We start from the raw sequence: 13,110 nt of genomic DNA, 5'->3' as shown, positions 1-13,110 counted from the left end.
ATTGTTTTTTTTTCACAAAGTGTCATTTTCCGCCAACTTGTGACAAAAAAAAAAAATCTTCTGACAGGTGCGCAGAAAAGTCAGAGATGCTTGAAAATGGGAAAATTCACTTTTGGCACCATAGTTTGTAAACGCTATAACTTTTACCCAATCCAATAAATATACACTGAATGTTTTTTTTTTATCAAAGACATGTAGCAGAATAACTTTCGCGCTCAAATGTATAGGAAATTTTACTTTATTTGAAAAATGTCAGCACAGAAAGTTAAAAAAGTCATTTTTTTGACAAAATTCATGTCTTTTTTGATGAATATAATAAAAAGTAAAACTCGCAGCAGCAATCAAATAGCACCAAAAGAAAGCTGTATTAGTGACAAGAAAAGGAGGTAAAATTCATTTAGGTAGTAGGTTGTATGAGCGAGCAATAAACCGTGAAAGCTGCAGTGGTCTGAATGGAGAAAAAGGCTCTGGTCCTTAAGGGGCGAAAAGACTGTGGTCCTCAAGTGGTTAAGAATGTTAACTGTTCTTTATTCTGCAAGGGTTAATGAGAAAGTTAAGGCCCCCCCTTGAAGTTTTCCACATTTTGCCACAAACATGAATCAATTTTATTGGAATTCCACGTGAAAGACCAATATAAAGTGGTGTACAGGAGAGAAGTGGAACGAAAACCATACATGATTCCAAACATTTTTTACAAATCAATAACTGCAAAGTGGGGTGTGCGTAATTATTCAGCCCCTGAGTGCAGTCAGTTGCCCATAGACATTGCCTGACGAGTGCTAATGACTAAATAGAGTGTACCTTTGTGTAATCTAATGTCAGTACAAATACAGCTGCTCTGTGACGGCCTCAGAGGTTGTCTAAGAGAATCTTGGGAGCAACAACACCGTGAAGTCCGAAGAACACACCAGACAGGTCAGGGATAAAAGTTATTAAGAAATTTAAAGCAGGCTTAGGCTACAAAAAGATTTCCAAAGCCTTGAACATCCCACGGAGCACTGTTCAAGCAATAATTCAGAAATGGAAGGAGTATGGCACAACTGTAAACCTACCAAGAAAAGGCCGTCCACCTAAACTCACAGGCCGAACAAGGACAGCGCTGATCAGAAATGAAGTCAAGAGGTCCATGGTGACTCTGGACGAGCTGCAGAGATCTACAGCTCAGGTGGGGGAATCTGTCTATAGGACAACTATTAGCCATGCACTGTACAAAGTTGGCCTTTATGGAAGACAAGAAGAAAGCCATTGTTAACAGAAAAGCATAAGAAGTCTCGTTTGCAGTTTGCCACCAGCCATGTGGGGGACACAGCAAACATGTGGAAGAAAGTGCTCTGGTCAGATGAGACCAAAATGGAACTTTTTGGCCAAAATGCAAAACGCTATGTGGTGGTGGAAAACACACTGCACATGATTCTGAACACACCATCCCCACTGTCAAATATGGTGGTGGCAGCATCATGCTCTGGGGGTGCTTCTCTTCAGCAGGGACAGGGAAGCTAGTCAGAGTTGATGGGAAGATGGATGGAGCCAAATACAGGGCAATCTTGGAAGAAAACCTCTTGGAGTCTGCAAAAGACTTGAGACTGGGGCGGAGGTTCACCTTCCAGCAGGACAACGACCCTAAACATAAAGCCAGGGCAACAATGGAATGGTTTAAAACAAAACATATCTATGTGTTAGAATAGCCCAGTCAAAGTCCAGATCTAAATCCAATCAAGAATCTGTGGCAAGATCTGAAAACTGCTGTCCACAAATGCAGTCCATCTACTCTGACTGAGCTGGAGCGGTTTTGCAAAGAAGAATGGGCAAGGATTTCAGTCTCTAGATGTGCAAAGCTGGTAGAGACATACCCTAAAACATTGGCAGCTGTAATTGCAGCAAAAGGTGGTTCTACAAAGTATTGACTCAGGGGGCTGAATAATTATGCACACCACACTTTGCAGTTATTGATTTGTAAAAAATGTTTGGAATCATGTATGGTTTTCGTTCCACTTCTCTCCTGTACACCACTTTGTATTGGTCTTTCACGTGGAATTCCAATAAAATTGATTCTTGTTTGTGGCAGTAATGTGACAAAATGTGGAAAACTTCAAGGGAAGCGAATACTTTTGCAAGCCACTGTATGTGTGATCACCACAAGCATCTCCCAGTTGATGTTGACTGTAAAAATTGTATCCTATCTGTCCATTTTAAAGCAGTGTCTCGTCACTAGTTAAAGTGCTATTAACTATACAATTCTACAGACAACTAATAATTTCCGATCACTGTTATAATCAATCGCAAAAAATTGTTCTTTCCGCTAACAGACAAAAAACTGCTAACCAATTTGGTCAAATTGATGGAATTGATCCACAAAACAAATACATTCCATTAATCTGATTGCATTGGTTAGTAGGTTTTTGGCCACTAGTGGGCATGACCAATCATTTACGATCGACTACAAGTGAATTGTGAATTGTAGTCAGAATTGATCGATTATCTGTGGGATTGTATCATTAATAGCCACCTTTAGACCAGTGCTGGACTAGCAGTCTTTATTGCCTAGGTCATGAGTATTAGCTTTTAACTGCCACTTTCCATGTTGTGTCCATGTCACTATATAGTTATCCAATCTGCTTTGGTCCCTAAGTAATGTCATTTCTTCAATGGTTACAATCTCCCTCCAGATTACAGCACAGCTAGTACTGGAAGCAGCCATATTCCAGGAGTAGCTCATATCTACTTCAATCAGACAGCTGTGCAAGAAGGAGGAGGCAGAGAAGCATTCTGCTGCTTCCAATTAATGCAGCTGTCATACAGAAAACCTCCCTGCTCAATTGCTGAGCAAATAGTCTTGTCTACTTCTCGCTGTACAGCAAACAAAGGAAATCTCATGACAGCTGAGAGCTGAATGCAGAGTCGGTGCAGTCACTGAAGATTCCAGGAAATAGTGAAAGTAACTTTTATTAACGATTTCAGGCATAAAAAAAAAAAAAAAAACCATCCTTGAGTGACAAATCTAGTGAGTTACTTTATTATATCACAAAAACCTATAAATCATTGTTTAAGTCATTGTCTCATCTTCATTCTGTAGCTGCTGGAATTACTTTAGGAAACTTGCTGGAAACTATGGCAACAAAATATGGCTTGGTGTAAAATAATCTCCTCTCTGCTTAACTTAGCAGTTTATAAGTCTACACAAAGGAGAAAGTAAGAAACAAGGAACAAAACTGAGAGCCCAATTATAGTGTAGTATGTAGTCACTTATGTAGATTTAAATGAGAATATCAAAGGTTATACTCACAAACAAGAGTTACTACACAGGCAACCACTGACAAAGCGGGTGGGGAGAATTAGAACCTGACCCCACTCAGGTTTAAGAAGTCGCTCTCTGTAGATGGGTAGAAAAGGGTTTACACCCCTACACCTAGGGTGGACTAGACAGATTTCAAATTTGTATACAGAGGTGCCAACAAGGTTAAAAACGTTTAAAAACAGTTTAAAAGGGGGAGGTTTGGTAGACTTTGCTCCCTCCTAGAAAAAACAGACTATAGAACATTACTGTAATTCACATTTATTAGATACTCCAAAGTGCAACACGTTTCGCAGGTCTCAATCCTGCTTCATCAGGCAATTAATTGGAGAAAGCAACAAGGGTCTGTGGCGCTTGGCCACAGCACATGGTGATTGGGTCAGTCCTTGCTTATTGAAGGTACAGTACTTAGTATCAACATATACTGCAGATTACGAGTGTATCGGTGCATGATCCCAGGCCTCACAGGGAGATGTTTAGTTGGCTCCTAATCCTGATGTAGGACAGGCCAATAATTCTATGATGCAAACATTGATGATGATGGAGAACTACCCTATTAATCTCAGAGGTTTTGCTTGTAGTCAGATCCCTAGGTCTGTTGAAAAGAATTTCATTACACTCTGTGTACTTTGCTCTTGTGTATGCCTTCTCTAAAACCCCTTTGGGAAACCGCTTTATCTAAATCTCTGTTTCAAAAGAGCACTCTCTTTCTCAAAAAAGACTTTTCTAATGAAATACTCCTCCTTACCCTTAGAAACTGCCCATTGGGATCCCTGCCCTTGATGATTTCGGGTGAGCACTCTCCCAACGGAGAAGGGCATATGTTGCCGTGGGTTTTTAGGATATTTTGGTATCCAGGGTATCACGGCCCCCTCCCCCCCAACTCAAGATGGTAAGGTCGAGGAAGGTGATTGAGTCCTGGTGAATTTTGTAAGTTAAGTGCATACCAGTATCGTTTGCCTTTAACACAGCAACAAAATCGATAAACAGATCCCTAGGGCCCTCCTACAAGATCAAAATGTCTTCAATAAATCTGCCCCAAAACGCTACACGAGGCGTAAGAGAGGACAAATCTTACTGAACACAAACAAATCCTCCCAAAAGCCCAGGAAAAGATTAGCATACAACCACACACACGAAGTGCCCATCGCGCTGCCCCTGAGCTGGTTGTAGAAGGTCCCCCCCAAGCAAACACAATGTGGACCAAGACAAATTCAAGGGCCTTCAGGAGGAAGTCGGTGTGTGCAGATAGGTGAGTGCCCCATTTGCGTAGAAAATATGACACTGCCTGGATGCTGAGGTGGTGCCTGGCATTGCTGTACAGGGCCTCGACATACAGGTTGACTAAGAGTGTCGTCTTTGACGCACTCAAATCCCGAAATCTGGTAAGCTCCTCCATGATGTCACAAAGGTAAGATGGAATGCTTCAACTAATGGTCTTAGGAAGCGGTCAATGTTTTGACTGGTGGTATCAGTGAGATTCTTCCTGCCAGACACAACTGGTCTGCCAGTGGGGTGAGGGCTTGTTTGAGAATACTTGGTAATGTGTAAAAACAGAGATGATTGGGGGCTCAGTCGATTATTTACAGCAAATTATAGTAGCCTCTTTGTAAGGCCCCAGCGTTTAACCCTTCCAAGAGCAATGACTGAAGGGCTTTTTTGATTTACACGGAGAGGGTTAGTTCTTAACATTGCATTCAGGTCCGGTCAACAAGGATTTATTTATTTTTAATTTTTTTTTGTACACATATCTTTATACATGCTTGTATTCATCACTTTAATATCCCACCTCCCCTTCCCCTTGTCGGCAGGCTTAATGATTGTGTCCTTATTCTCGCAGAGTTGCTTTCATGCATTCCTTTGCTTTGCCGACAGATTATCAAGGCCGGTAAAGTGGCCCATTTGTCGCTCAAAGGTTCTCAAATCCTTTACCACCTTGTTGACAAAGATCTGGAAATACTTAAATTGTCATATGAATGGACAGAACAAACTGGTTCTTAAAAGGAACCGAAAGCGATTTAAAAAAAAAACAAAAACAGAACAGTTTACAAGACCAGACAAGACAAATAACATTTATATCGTGCTTTTCTCCTGGCAGACTCAAAGCGCCAGAGCTGCAGCCACTAGGGCGCGCTCTATAGGCAGTAGCTGTGTTAGGGAGACTTGTCCAAGGTGTCCTACTGAATAGGTGCTGGCTTACTAAACAGGCAGAGCCGAGATTCGAACCCTGGTCTCCTGTGCGGTTGGGCGAGGGGGGGCCAAACCCACCCAGCAGGCGTCCACTACAATCCGTCCCACAGCGCCTCCCACGATGCGCTGCAAGCCGCGGTTACGCGACCACAAACACCTCCTCCCTCTTGGTTGAAGGAGGAAGCGTTTGTAGTCACGTGACTGTCGGAACACAGCGTGGGAGGCGCCGTGGGACGGACCACAGAAGACGCCCGCCGGGCAAGTTCAACCCCACCTCGCCCAACCGCACAGGTGCTTTAATTACCTGGATGAAATCCGAATAAAACCTATTCGGACTTCATCTGGTGATCATCACTGACTAAAGCAATTTTGTAGCATTTTTTTTTTTAACTTACTTGGGGCTTCTACCAGCCCTATGCAGAGTGACACCTGTGCCCGCTCCCGGACAAACTGATCCTCCGGTCCTCTGCAGCCCCTCCATTTCATTTTCAGCGAATGGTTGAATTGGAGGGCCACTGCGCCTGCGCAGCAATGGCCGCGCACATTCTTGATCACGCTCCCATCACTGGGAGGTCCTGCATATGTGCCAGTATGAGAAAAATGTCATATTGCAGATGTGCAGGACACTCCTGGTGAAGGGAGAATGATCGAGGATGCGCGAGGCCAGGAACACACAGGCACAGTGGCTAGTGGCAGAGGCTCAGTCGCCGAAAAATGAAACTGAGTCGTGGGGAACCGGAGGATCCGTTTGGACCGGCGCGGGCACAGAGTGGCTGCAGAGGGCTGGTAGAAGCTCCAGTTAAGTTAAACTGTTTTTTTTTTATCGCTTTAGGTTCCCTTTAAATTTTTTCAGGGGTGCAAGTATATTGGGCCCTGTGACATTTTATGCTAGTCATTTGTTTCAAATACTGATGGTTTCTCTTTCTCCTTGTGCTATCCTATCTTGTACGCTCTGTGTCTCATAGGTTTTCATCAGTACCAACTTTCTAGCAAAGTAATTATCTTGGTGCATCTTTGCTCCATTCAAAGGACAAAAATTTGAAAGGTCAATGCCCCTTTGAAACACATTGATCTGTACATATGACAATTCCACATTTAATAGATTCACCAACCTCATCTGCATGCTTTCTTCCTTGTCACTTGGTTTTTCTCTGGGTACTACCACTGATGGCTCATCTTACCCCCTCCATTTTGCTGTATAAATCCCATTGTGCCCGGTTTCTCAGTTGGTGTGCCTGTTGGAGGTTCAGCTAGGGGAGGGGGTCGGCGATGGTCTGTGGCTCTGGGGGTTGCCCTAAAAAACCTCCCCTTCCTGATAGTTTTGCCCAGAAATAAACCCCATTCAGTTTAAAGTGCTGCCAGTCCCTATGGAACCTTTTCTGTTTTTTATATTTGATATCTTCCCTATAGTTGGTGACTTCAGTTTGCAGTTTGGACTCTAAACATAGAAAATAGGCCAGATAATTAAAGAATCACTTTTTGTTTTTCACACAATTTACTCTTAGTCGCACTGGTCACTTTTATTTCATAGTCACCTAAGTATTCCATAAGCTCCAGGGTGTGTTTAGTCTTAAGTTTGTCCCAACCTGTTAAAAAGTAATTGTCCTCTGTATGTGAATGAGGTTTAGCAAGATTCCTCAAACTCCTCACAGTAATTTGTTTGTTCAAGTACCGTATATGTTAAAACTGGAAAACCCCCAGGATGACAGAGTATAGTCCTAGTATGTTTGAAAAATGTTACTGAATTCATGTTCAATGTCTGTATGTGACCTACTTGTCTGTGCTCCCTCTTGTGAGTCTGCATTGAGTTGGAACATCTACCTGGCTTCTTCAGTCAGGGCTTCAACTGAGGGGAGTCCGGCTGACAAATAGGCCATACTCTTTCAGTGGAATGTAATGTTCGGTACACCAATGAGAAAATCAATAGACTTGCAAACAACCAAACTGTGCACAGGTAAATGGGATTCAACACTTGGTCCAACAGGTCAGAACCTTTTAGGTACAAAGGGTGGCTTTTTATGACACTAGTCATTAAAACGGTTAACTTTATTAGTAGTTATAACATCAATAATGTGCACTGGTACGCTTGACCACCTGATATGACCCAACATATACAACTTCGTGTAGGTATCCTGAATAGGGATGTGCATTCATAAGGGGGTCTTTCCTATTTTCCCCCACTTTTCTAATATCCTGCAAATGAGAGTAGGGCGCTACCCCTATTGTGCAAAGACTAATCAGGTCTGTTGGCCCCATAAAAAGGCAACTCGTGTGTGTAGGAATCTCTATGCACTAGAAATACTTGGGAGTTGATGGGGTCATTCTCCAACCAATCTCACATGACCTTTTGCATCATCAAACATGATTGGCCTTTCCTAGATCAGGATAAAGCTCTAACTAAACATCTCCCTACGAGACCCGTGATCATGTACTGGTGCACTAGTAATCTGTGGCATATATGTTGATACACAGTACCATCAATGAGTAAGGACCGACCAAATCAACATGGCTGCCTCCTAAACCTAATGGTTCCTATAAATGTGTTCATTATAAAGTGTGTGACCACATGCCCACTCTGAAAAGATTTTCGTGCACCACTAATGGATGGTCTTTCGAAATTAGATCATTCATCAACGGAATACTCCAGAGGTAGTTTATGTCTGCAAATGTAAGTATAATCTGTTGTAACTATGAACTCAGAATCAAAACCGTTCAGATTTTTGCATTGGAATTCAGCTGTAAAAATGTAAAAAAACAACAACAATTACTCAAGTACCGGGTTCCATTCTGTAAATGCAAAAATTGCCTTCAGGAACAAGAATTTTTGCCAACCACGGCATGAACGCAATGGCCGCCAGGGATTCCCTGGTCCCCGAAGGCCACACTAGAATGGCAGAACAAGTGTTTTTTCAAATCAATAGGCGGCCCAGGCCTCCCCCCATATGAAATTCCCTGGTCCCCTGTACCCCCTGAACCATGGAAATGGGTAAGTGGGTTCATCAGTACCCCTATACTCATTTCACCTAGTAAGGGAGGGGGGGGCACTTGTTAAAAGGGGACCGCTAGATGCCCCTTGTCCATGGACTGGGGAAGAGCCCCTTGTCCATGGACTGGACAAGGGCTCTGGGGAAGAGGAGGAGGCTTGGCTGTCAGTCTCTTCCAGAGCCACCCCTATATCATGGACCATGCGGGCTGGTATAGTTCAGGATGCGGAGCCCCACGTGGTCCAGCCACCACTTTTCTGGCTATCCCAGCCTGTATGGGATACAAGGCATTAAAGAAGCTTGGGGAGAGTAACCCCACGCTTTCAGTTTTCATGAAATGTATACAATGTGTATACAGAACTCGGAATGCAGTAGAGTGTACCACAGCAAAGTGTAATTTTAAACAGTTTAAAAAAACATTTTTCCTATGAAACTTTAAAAATGTTCTCAACAACTACATGGCCTTTTCTCAAAAATTATTTTTACCATGTTCCTATTGATCCCCCTAACATGTGTGGCAAATCTGGTGGCAATAGCATGTACAGGGGGTTTGCTATTAACCGTGGAAATCTATGGCATTGACTTCAATAGAAAATGCCTTTGGAACACGAAAAATCAAAATGTGAAATTTGGCATTTTCTGCAGAACACCAAATCTCGACAAAATCGGAATTTGGCTGTTCCGATCAACCCTAAACGATGCATATTGAGGAAACCACCAGACCTCTGAAACAACGGGTACTTGAACACATTGGGGACATAAAAAACAAACATGACACCTCTGTGGCACACCATACGTGCGATAGTACACAAAATGGTGCCGGACTTGGATGCTGCAGCCACAAGTCTCCAGCCTTTTTTTCCGTAATCTCTCACTTTACTCACCTCCAAGCCTCTCTTCACGCCGGGGTTGGATGTGGAGGAAACAGGCATGCTGGTCTCACTCTGCACCAGCCATCCAGTCATGGACTGCAAGTCGACACGGACACTAGCTGTTCAAGGCTCACGTGCAGGGCCCAGGAAGCACAGCTGCAGAAACAAGGGAGCAGGGACCTGCTGCTGCCAGACCACCGGAGTCGCCAATCGTGTGGAACCCACCACGGCCCCACAGCTCGTCATCGAAGATGACCACGCAGAGCGACCCCCGCACTCCAGACATACCAGCCAGATGACTCCATGTAGGCCGCCACGGATCCAGACACAAAGCAAGCATGCACCATCCCCTGCTGGCTCCCAGCGTGGCCACCCAGAAGCTACACCATCCTTCCTGCGGGTCTGCTTGGCCGACTCGTCTCTACAGCATCGCCGTCGCACGAGCTCTTCAGCTGCACGCAGTAGGCCACACAGGATCCCCGATGGCCTGGCGGGGCCACTCACAGCACTGCTCCATTCACCGCTGGAGCGCCCGGCCAACCTTGCTACTCCACTGCACCCTCGGTCCCGTGCTCCATCCATCATCTGCCTGCTGCCCCAACTCTTTGCTGCCGGAAATAAGGACATCAGAGGCAGGCAGCAGTGTTCTGCTGCAGCCATGCCACCTCTCCAGCCCCTCCATGATCAGCAAGGGTGTCAGGATTCTTCCGCTGCCAGTGGGGTAACATTCGCGCTGGTCTCCTTGAACAGCACCTGGCCCGCCAACTGGTCCGCACCATCCGGATTTTCTGGGGCAAAAGCAGCCATCAGGATACTAACCGGCCAGGTCACACTGTAATCCGAAGGGGACTCACTTTTTTCCCTGTTCTTTTTCACCCTTCCTTAGCTTTCTTTCCTCTCCTTTCTCTCTCTTCCCTAGGTCGGACCATGGTGCGACCGATTCAGAGTACCGCTGCAGAAGCGTTTTGAGTGCCACAGAGGACAGCGGATTTCACCCCTGGGCCTCTTCTAAGTCCATCTATTTTTTACATATACCTCTATCTAAGATTTTTCCTTAGCCAGTTTTCTGGGTTGAGGGTGGCATTTTGTTTCCCTCTCCCATCACCCCTCCCCTATCCCATTGCTTTGGATAGCTCTACCCATTTCCATATGGCCGTGCATTGTTCCCCGTATCTTATCTGTCTTGTGTGAGTGACATTATGGATAGCGTGCATCCCCTCTATGCAGTAAGCCTGAGTGCACCCATGCCTGTGCCCTCCAATCTAGAGTATTGTGCATTACGGTGTATGTCTGCCACAAACATTAATTTATGTAAGAGATCGCGGAAAAGCCGCCGCATGTACTGGCAGCAAGGCGGCTGTTTCCGCGTCCAACGCGGCGGTTTGCGCGCTGCAGCGTGCGTCTGGTGTGGCTGGGTCTGTTAGTTCACACAGAATGATGGAGAGCTACGCGCGCGCGCGCCAGAAGTCAGGACCTTTACACCAACAGGAGATGTATCAGCTGATCAGGACGATTAGCTGATCCCTGCTGGATTCCTGATTGGCTGAGTGGCTTGGGCGGGGCGGCAGAGTCCTGCAACTATATGTACAGCTTGCTAGCCAGTTGCTGGTGGTCTGCCGTTGCGATCACTACGTGGAAGCACTCAAACTTTAGTCAGATCCTACAGTGTGTTTGAACCAGGAGGACCTGGGAATTCACACTGAGCCAGATTACTTGTGTTATTATTCTGTTATACTTTAGACTAGTTCCAGGGTGTAGAGACCACGGACCTCACACCCAAGACTAGGGAACTTGTGTTATTATTCTGTTATACATCAGACTAGTTCCAGGGTGTAGAGACCATGGACCTCACACCCAAGACTAGGCATTGTTTGATGTTTGTTATGACCTGTTGCTTTCCTGACTATCCCTCTGCTTTCTGATTCGGTACCACACATATCTGATATACCGTTGCCAAACCCTGCCTGCCCTGGATACCGAATCAGCCTTCTGTCTTTTGTACTTTGTCTGTCCGTGTGTTGCTGACCTGGCTTGCCCGACCTCAAGAGCTATCTCTCTCCACTTAAGAGATAGTCTCCAGATCTGTCAGTGACATCCACCTCCAGGTGTCACTCACTCTCTGGTCCTTCCTACCTTCAGCCTAACTCCACCCCTTGGAGAGTCTCAGGCGGCTGGAAGGTTTCTGTACTCTCTATAGCAATACTTCCTGTACTGCCTAGGGCCACCTGCTCTTCAGGTGGGTTACTCAAAGTCATACTGTTACACCAAACACTCACTATATACTTTATTAGAGGTGTCCAGAGGTTAGTACTATATCTGTATTATTGGTGATTCTGCAGATCATTAATAATCAGGTATATATCTGTATTCTTGGTGATACTGCAGATCACCAATAATCAGATTCTCTCTGTGTGCTGACACCGATCATTACAGTTTACATACATTACTTTACACACACTATTTGGTTTACCCCAGTTTATTGATTAAAGGCCAGTGGGGTAGATTCACTAAAAACTTTTTCCATGTTTTCTTACAGGAGATGCTTTCTTACTGACAAAAAAAGCCTCAGCTAGGAAGAAATTATTCAACAAAAGTAAAAACGTAATATTTAACATTTAGCATTTATTTAGTTGTTCAATTAGGTGCTGGGAAGTAATTTTGTACATAAAAAAAAAAAAATCTCCTGGGGAAAAAAAATGGAACCATGGCTATTGAATTTGTTTCAACTTATGATACAATGTTTGTGCTTGGGTAAGGATGGAGGAAGAAATATGAAACTAAAAGTAATAAAAAACAGGCAACTTACTTTTTTACTTTGGGATACTTCATTTCTGATATAACATTTGTTGCTTCTTTTTGTCTTTCTTTTAAGTGCTGAGGCCACATGTTATCTACCCAGTCCACAGCATCCACCTACATGAATGTAAAGAGAGTGCATTAAACGCCAGTTCTTTACACAAAGGGCATACAGGCTTTTTTTTTTTTTAAATATGTACATATATATAAAATGTCAGCTAAATGTCATAAGTCTATGGGGTACATATTACCACCATGTGCAAACCTAAACCTTACAGCACAAAAACCTAGAGTCAAACACCAGGCCAGTGGGACGAGTGCAGCCCTCCTTGCCATTTTATGTAGCCCGCCAGAGCTTCAAATGTGCATCACTGAAAGCAGTAAAAGCATCATAACCGCACAATGCCTTCCCATCCAGAGGAGCACACTGCTGACAGCGTTTCTGGGTGAAACATTGTCAGTTTGAACAAGGGTGCCAACAACAACCCATGTTCACCCCCCTTAGGATTCAAACTCCCTTGTGTGGCTGGTAAAACACACACATACACACACACACACACCTCCCCCTCATTGTAGAGCAGCGCAATGTAATATTTACCTGTTCCAGCGTTGCGTCAGGTCTCTTTCTGTTCTTTCCAAAATTTGCATGGTCTACGCTACCATACCTCCTCCCAATCACTTGATAGGCATTTGGACACAGAGGTATGCAGCACAGAGTATGTGGCTGTCAGGAAGATCAGAGGAGACCTGAAGCAGCACTGGAGCATGTAAATATTAAAGGGCAACTGAAGTGAGAGGTATATTGAGGCTGCCATATTTATTTCCTTTTAAGCAATACCAGTTGTCTGGCAGCCCTGATGATCCTCTGCCTCTAATACTTTTAGCCATAGACCCTGAACAAGCATTCAGCAGATCAGAGGTTTCTGATGTTATTGCCAGATGTGACAAGATTAGCTAAATGCCTGTTTCAGGTGTG

The 13,110-nt window shown here is 44.4% G+C and overlaps 1 protein-coding gene across 6 annotated transcripts in view; it reads right to left on the bottom strand.

The window, feature by feature from the left end:
- The window catches only part of KDM2B (lysine demethylase 2B), a 186,526-nt gene that overhangs the window by 137,776 nt on the left and 35,640 nt on the right, over positions 1–13,110 (bottom strand). For 5 of the 6 annotated variants that reach the window (XM_068245065.1, XM_068245075.1, XM_068245084.1 and 2 more), the window contains one exon: positions 12,145–12,251. In XM_068245065.1, coding sequence (XP_068101166.1) covers positions 12,145–12,251 — 107 coding nt within the window. Of the gene's footprint in view, positions 1–12,144; positions 12,252–13,110 lie in introns of those variants that run through there. The other variant, XM_068245112.1, reaches the window with a different exon arrangement.

The sequence above is a fragment of the Hyperolius riggenbachi genome, chromosome 1, assembly GCF_040937935.1.
Source record: "Hyperolius riggenbachi isolate aHypRig1 chromosome 1, aHypRig1.pri, whole genome shotgun sequence".
Taxonomy (NCBI): Eukaryota; Metazoa; Chordata; class Amphibia; order Anura; family Hyperoliidae; genus Hyperolius; species Hyperolius riggenbachi.
The sequence above is the reverse complement of the archived record's forward strand: the minus strand, read 5'-3'. Positions and strand labels throughout refer to the sequence as shown.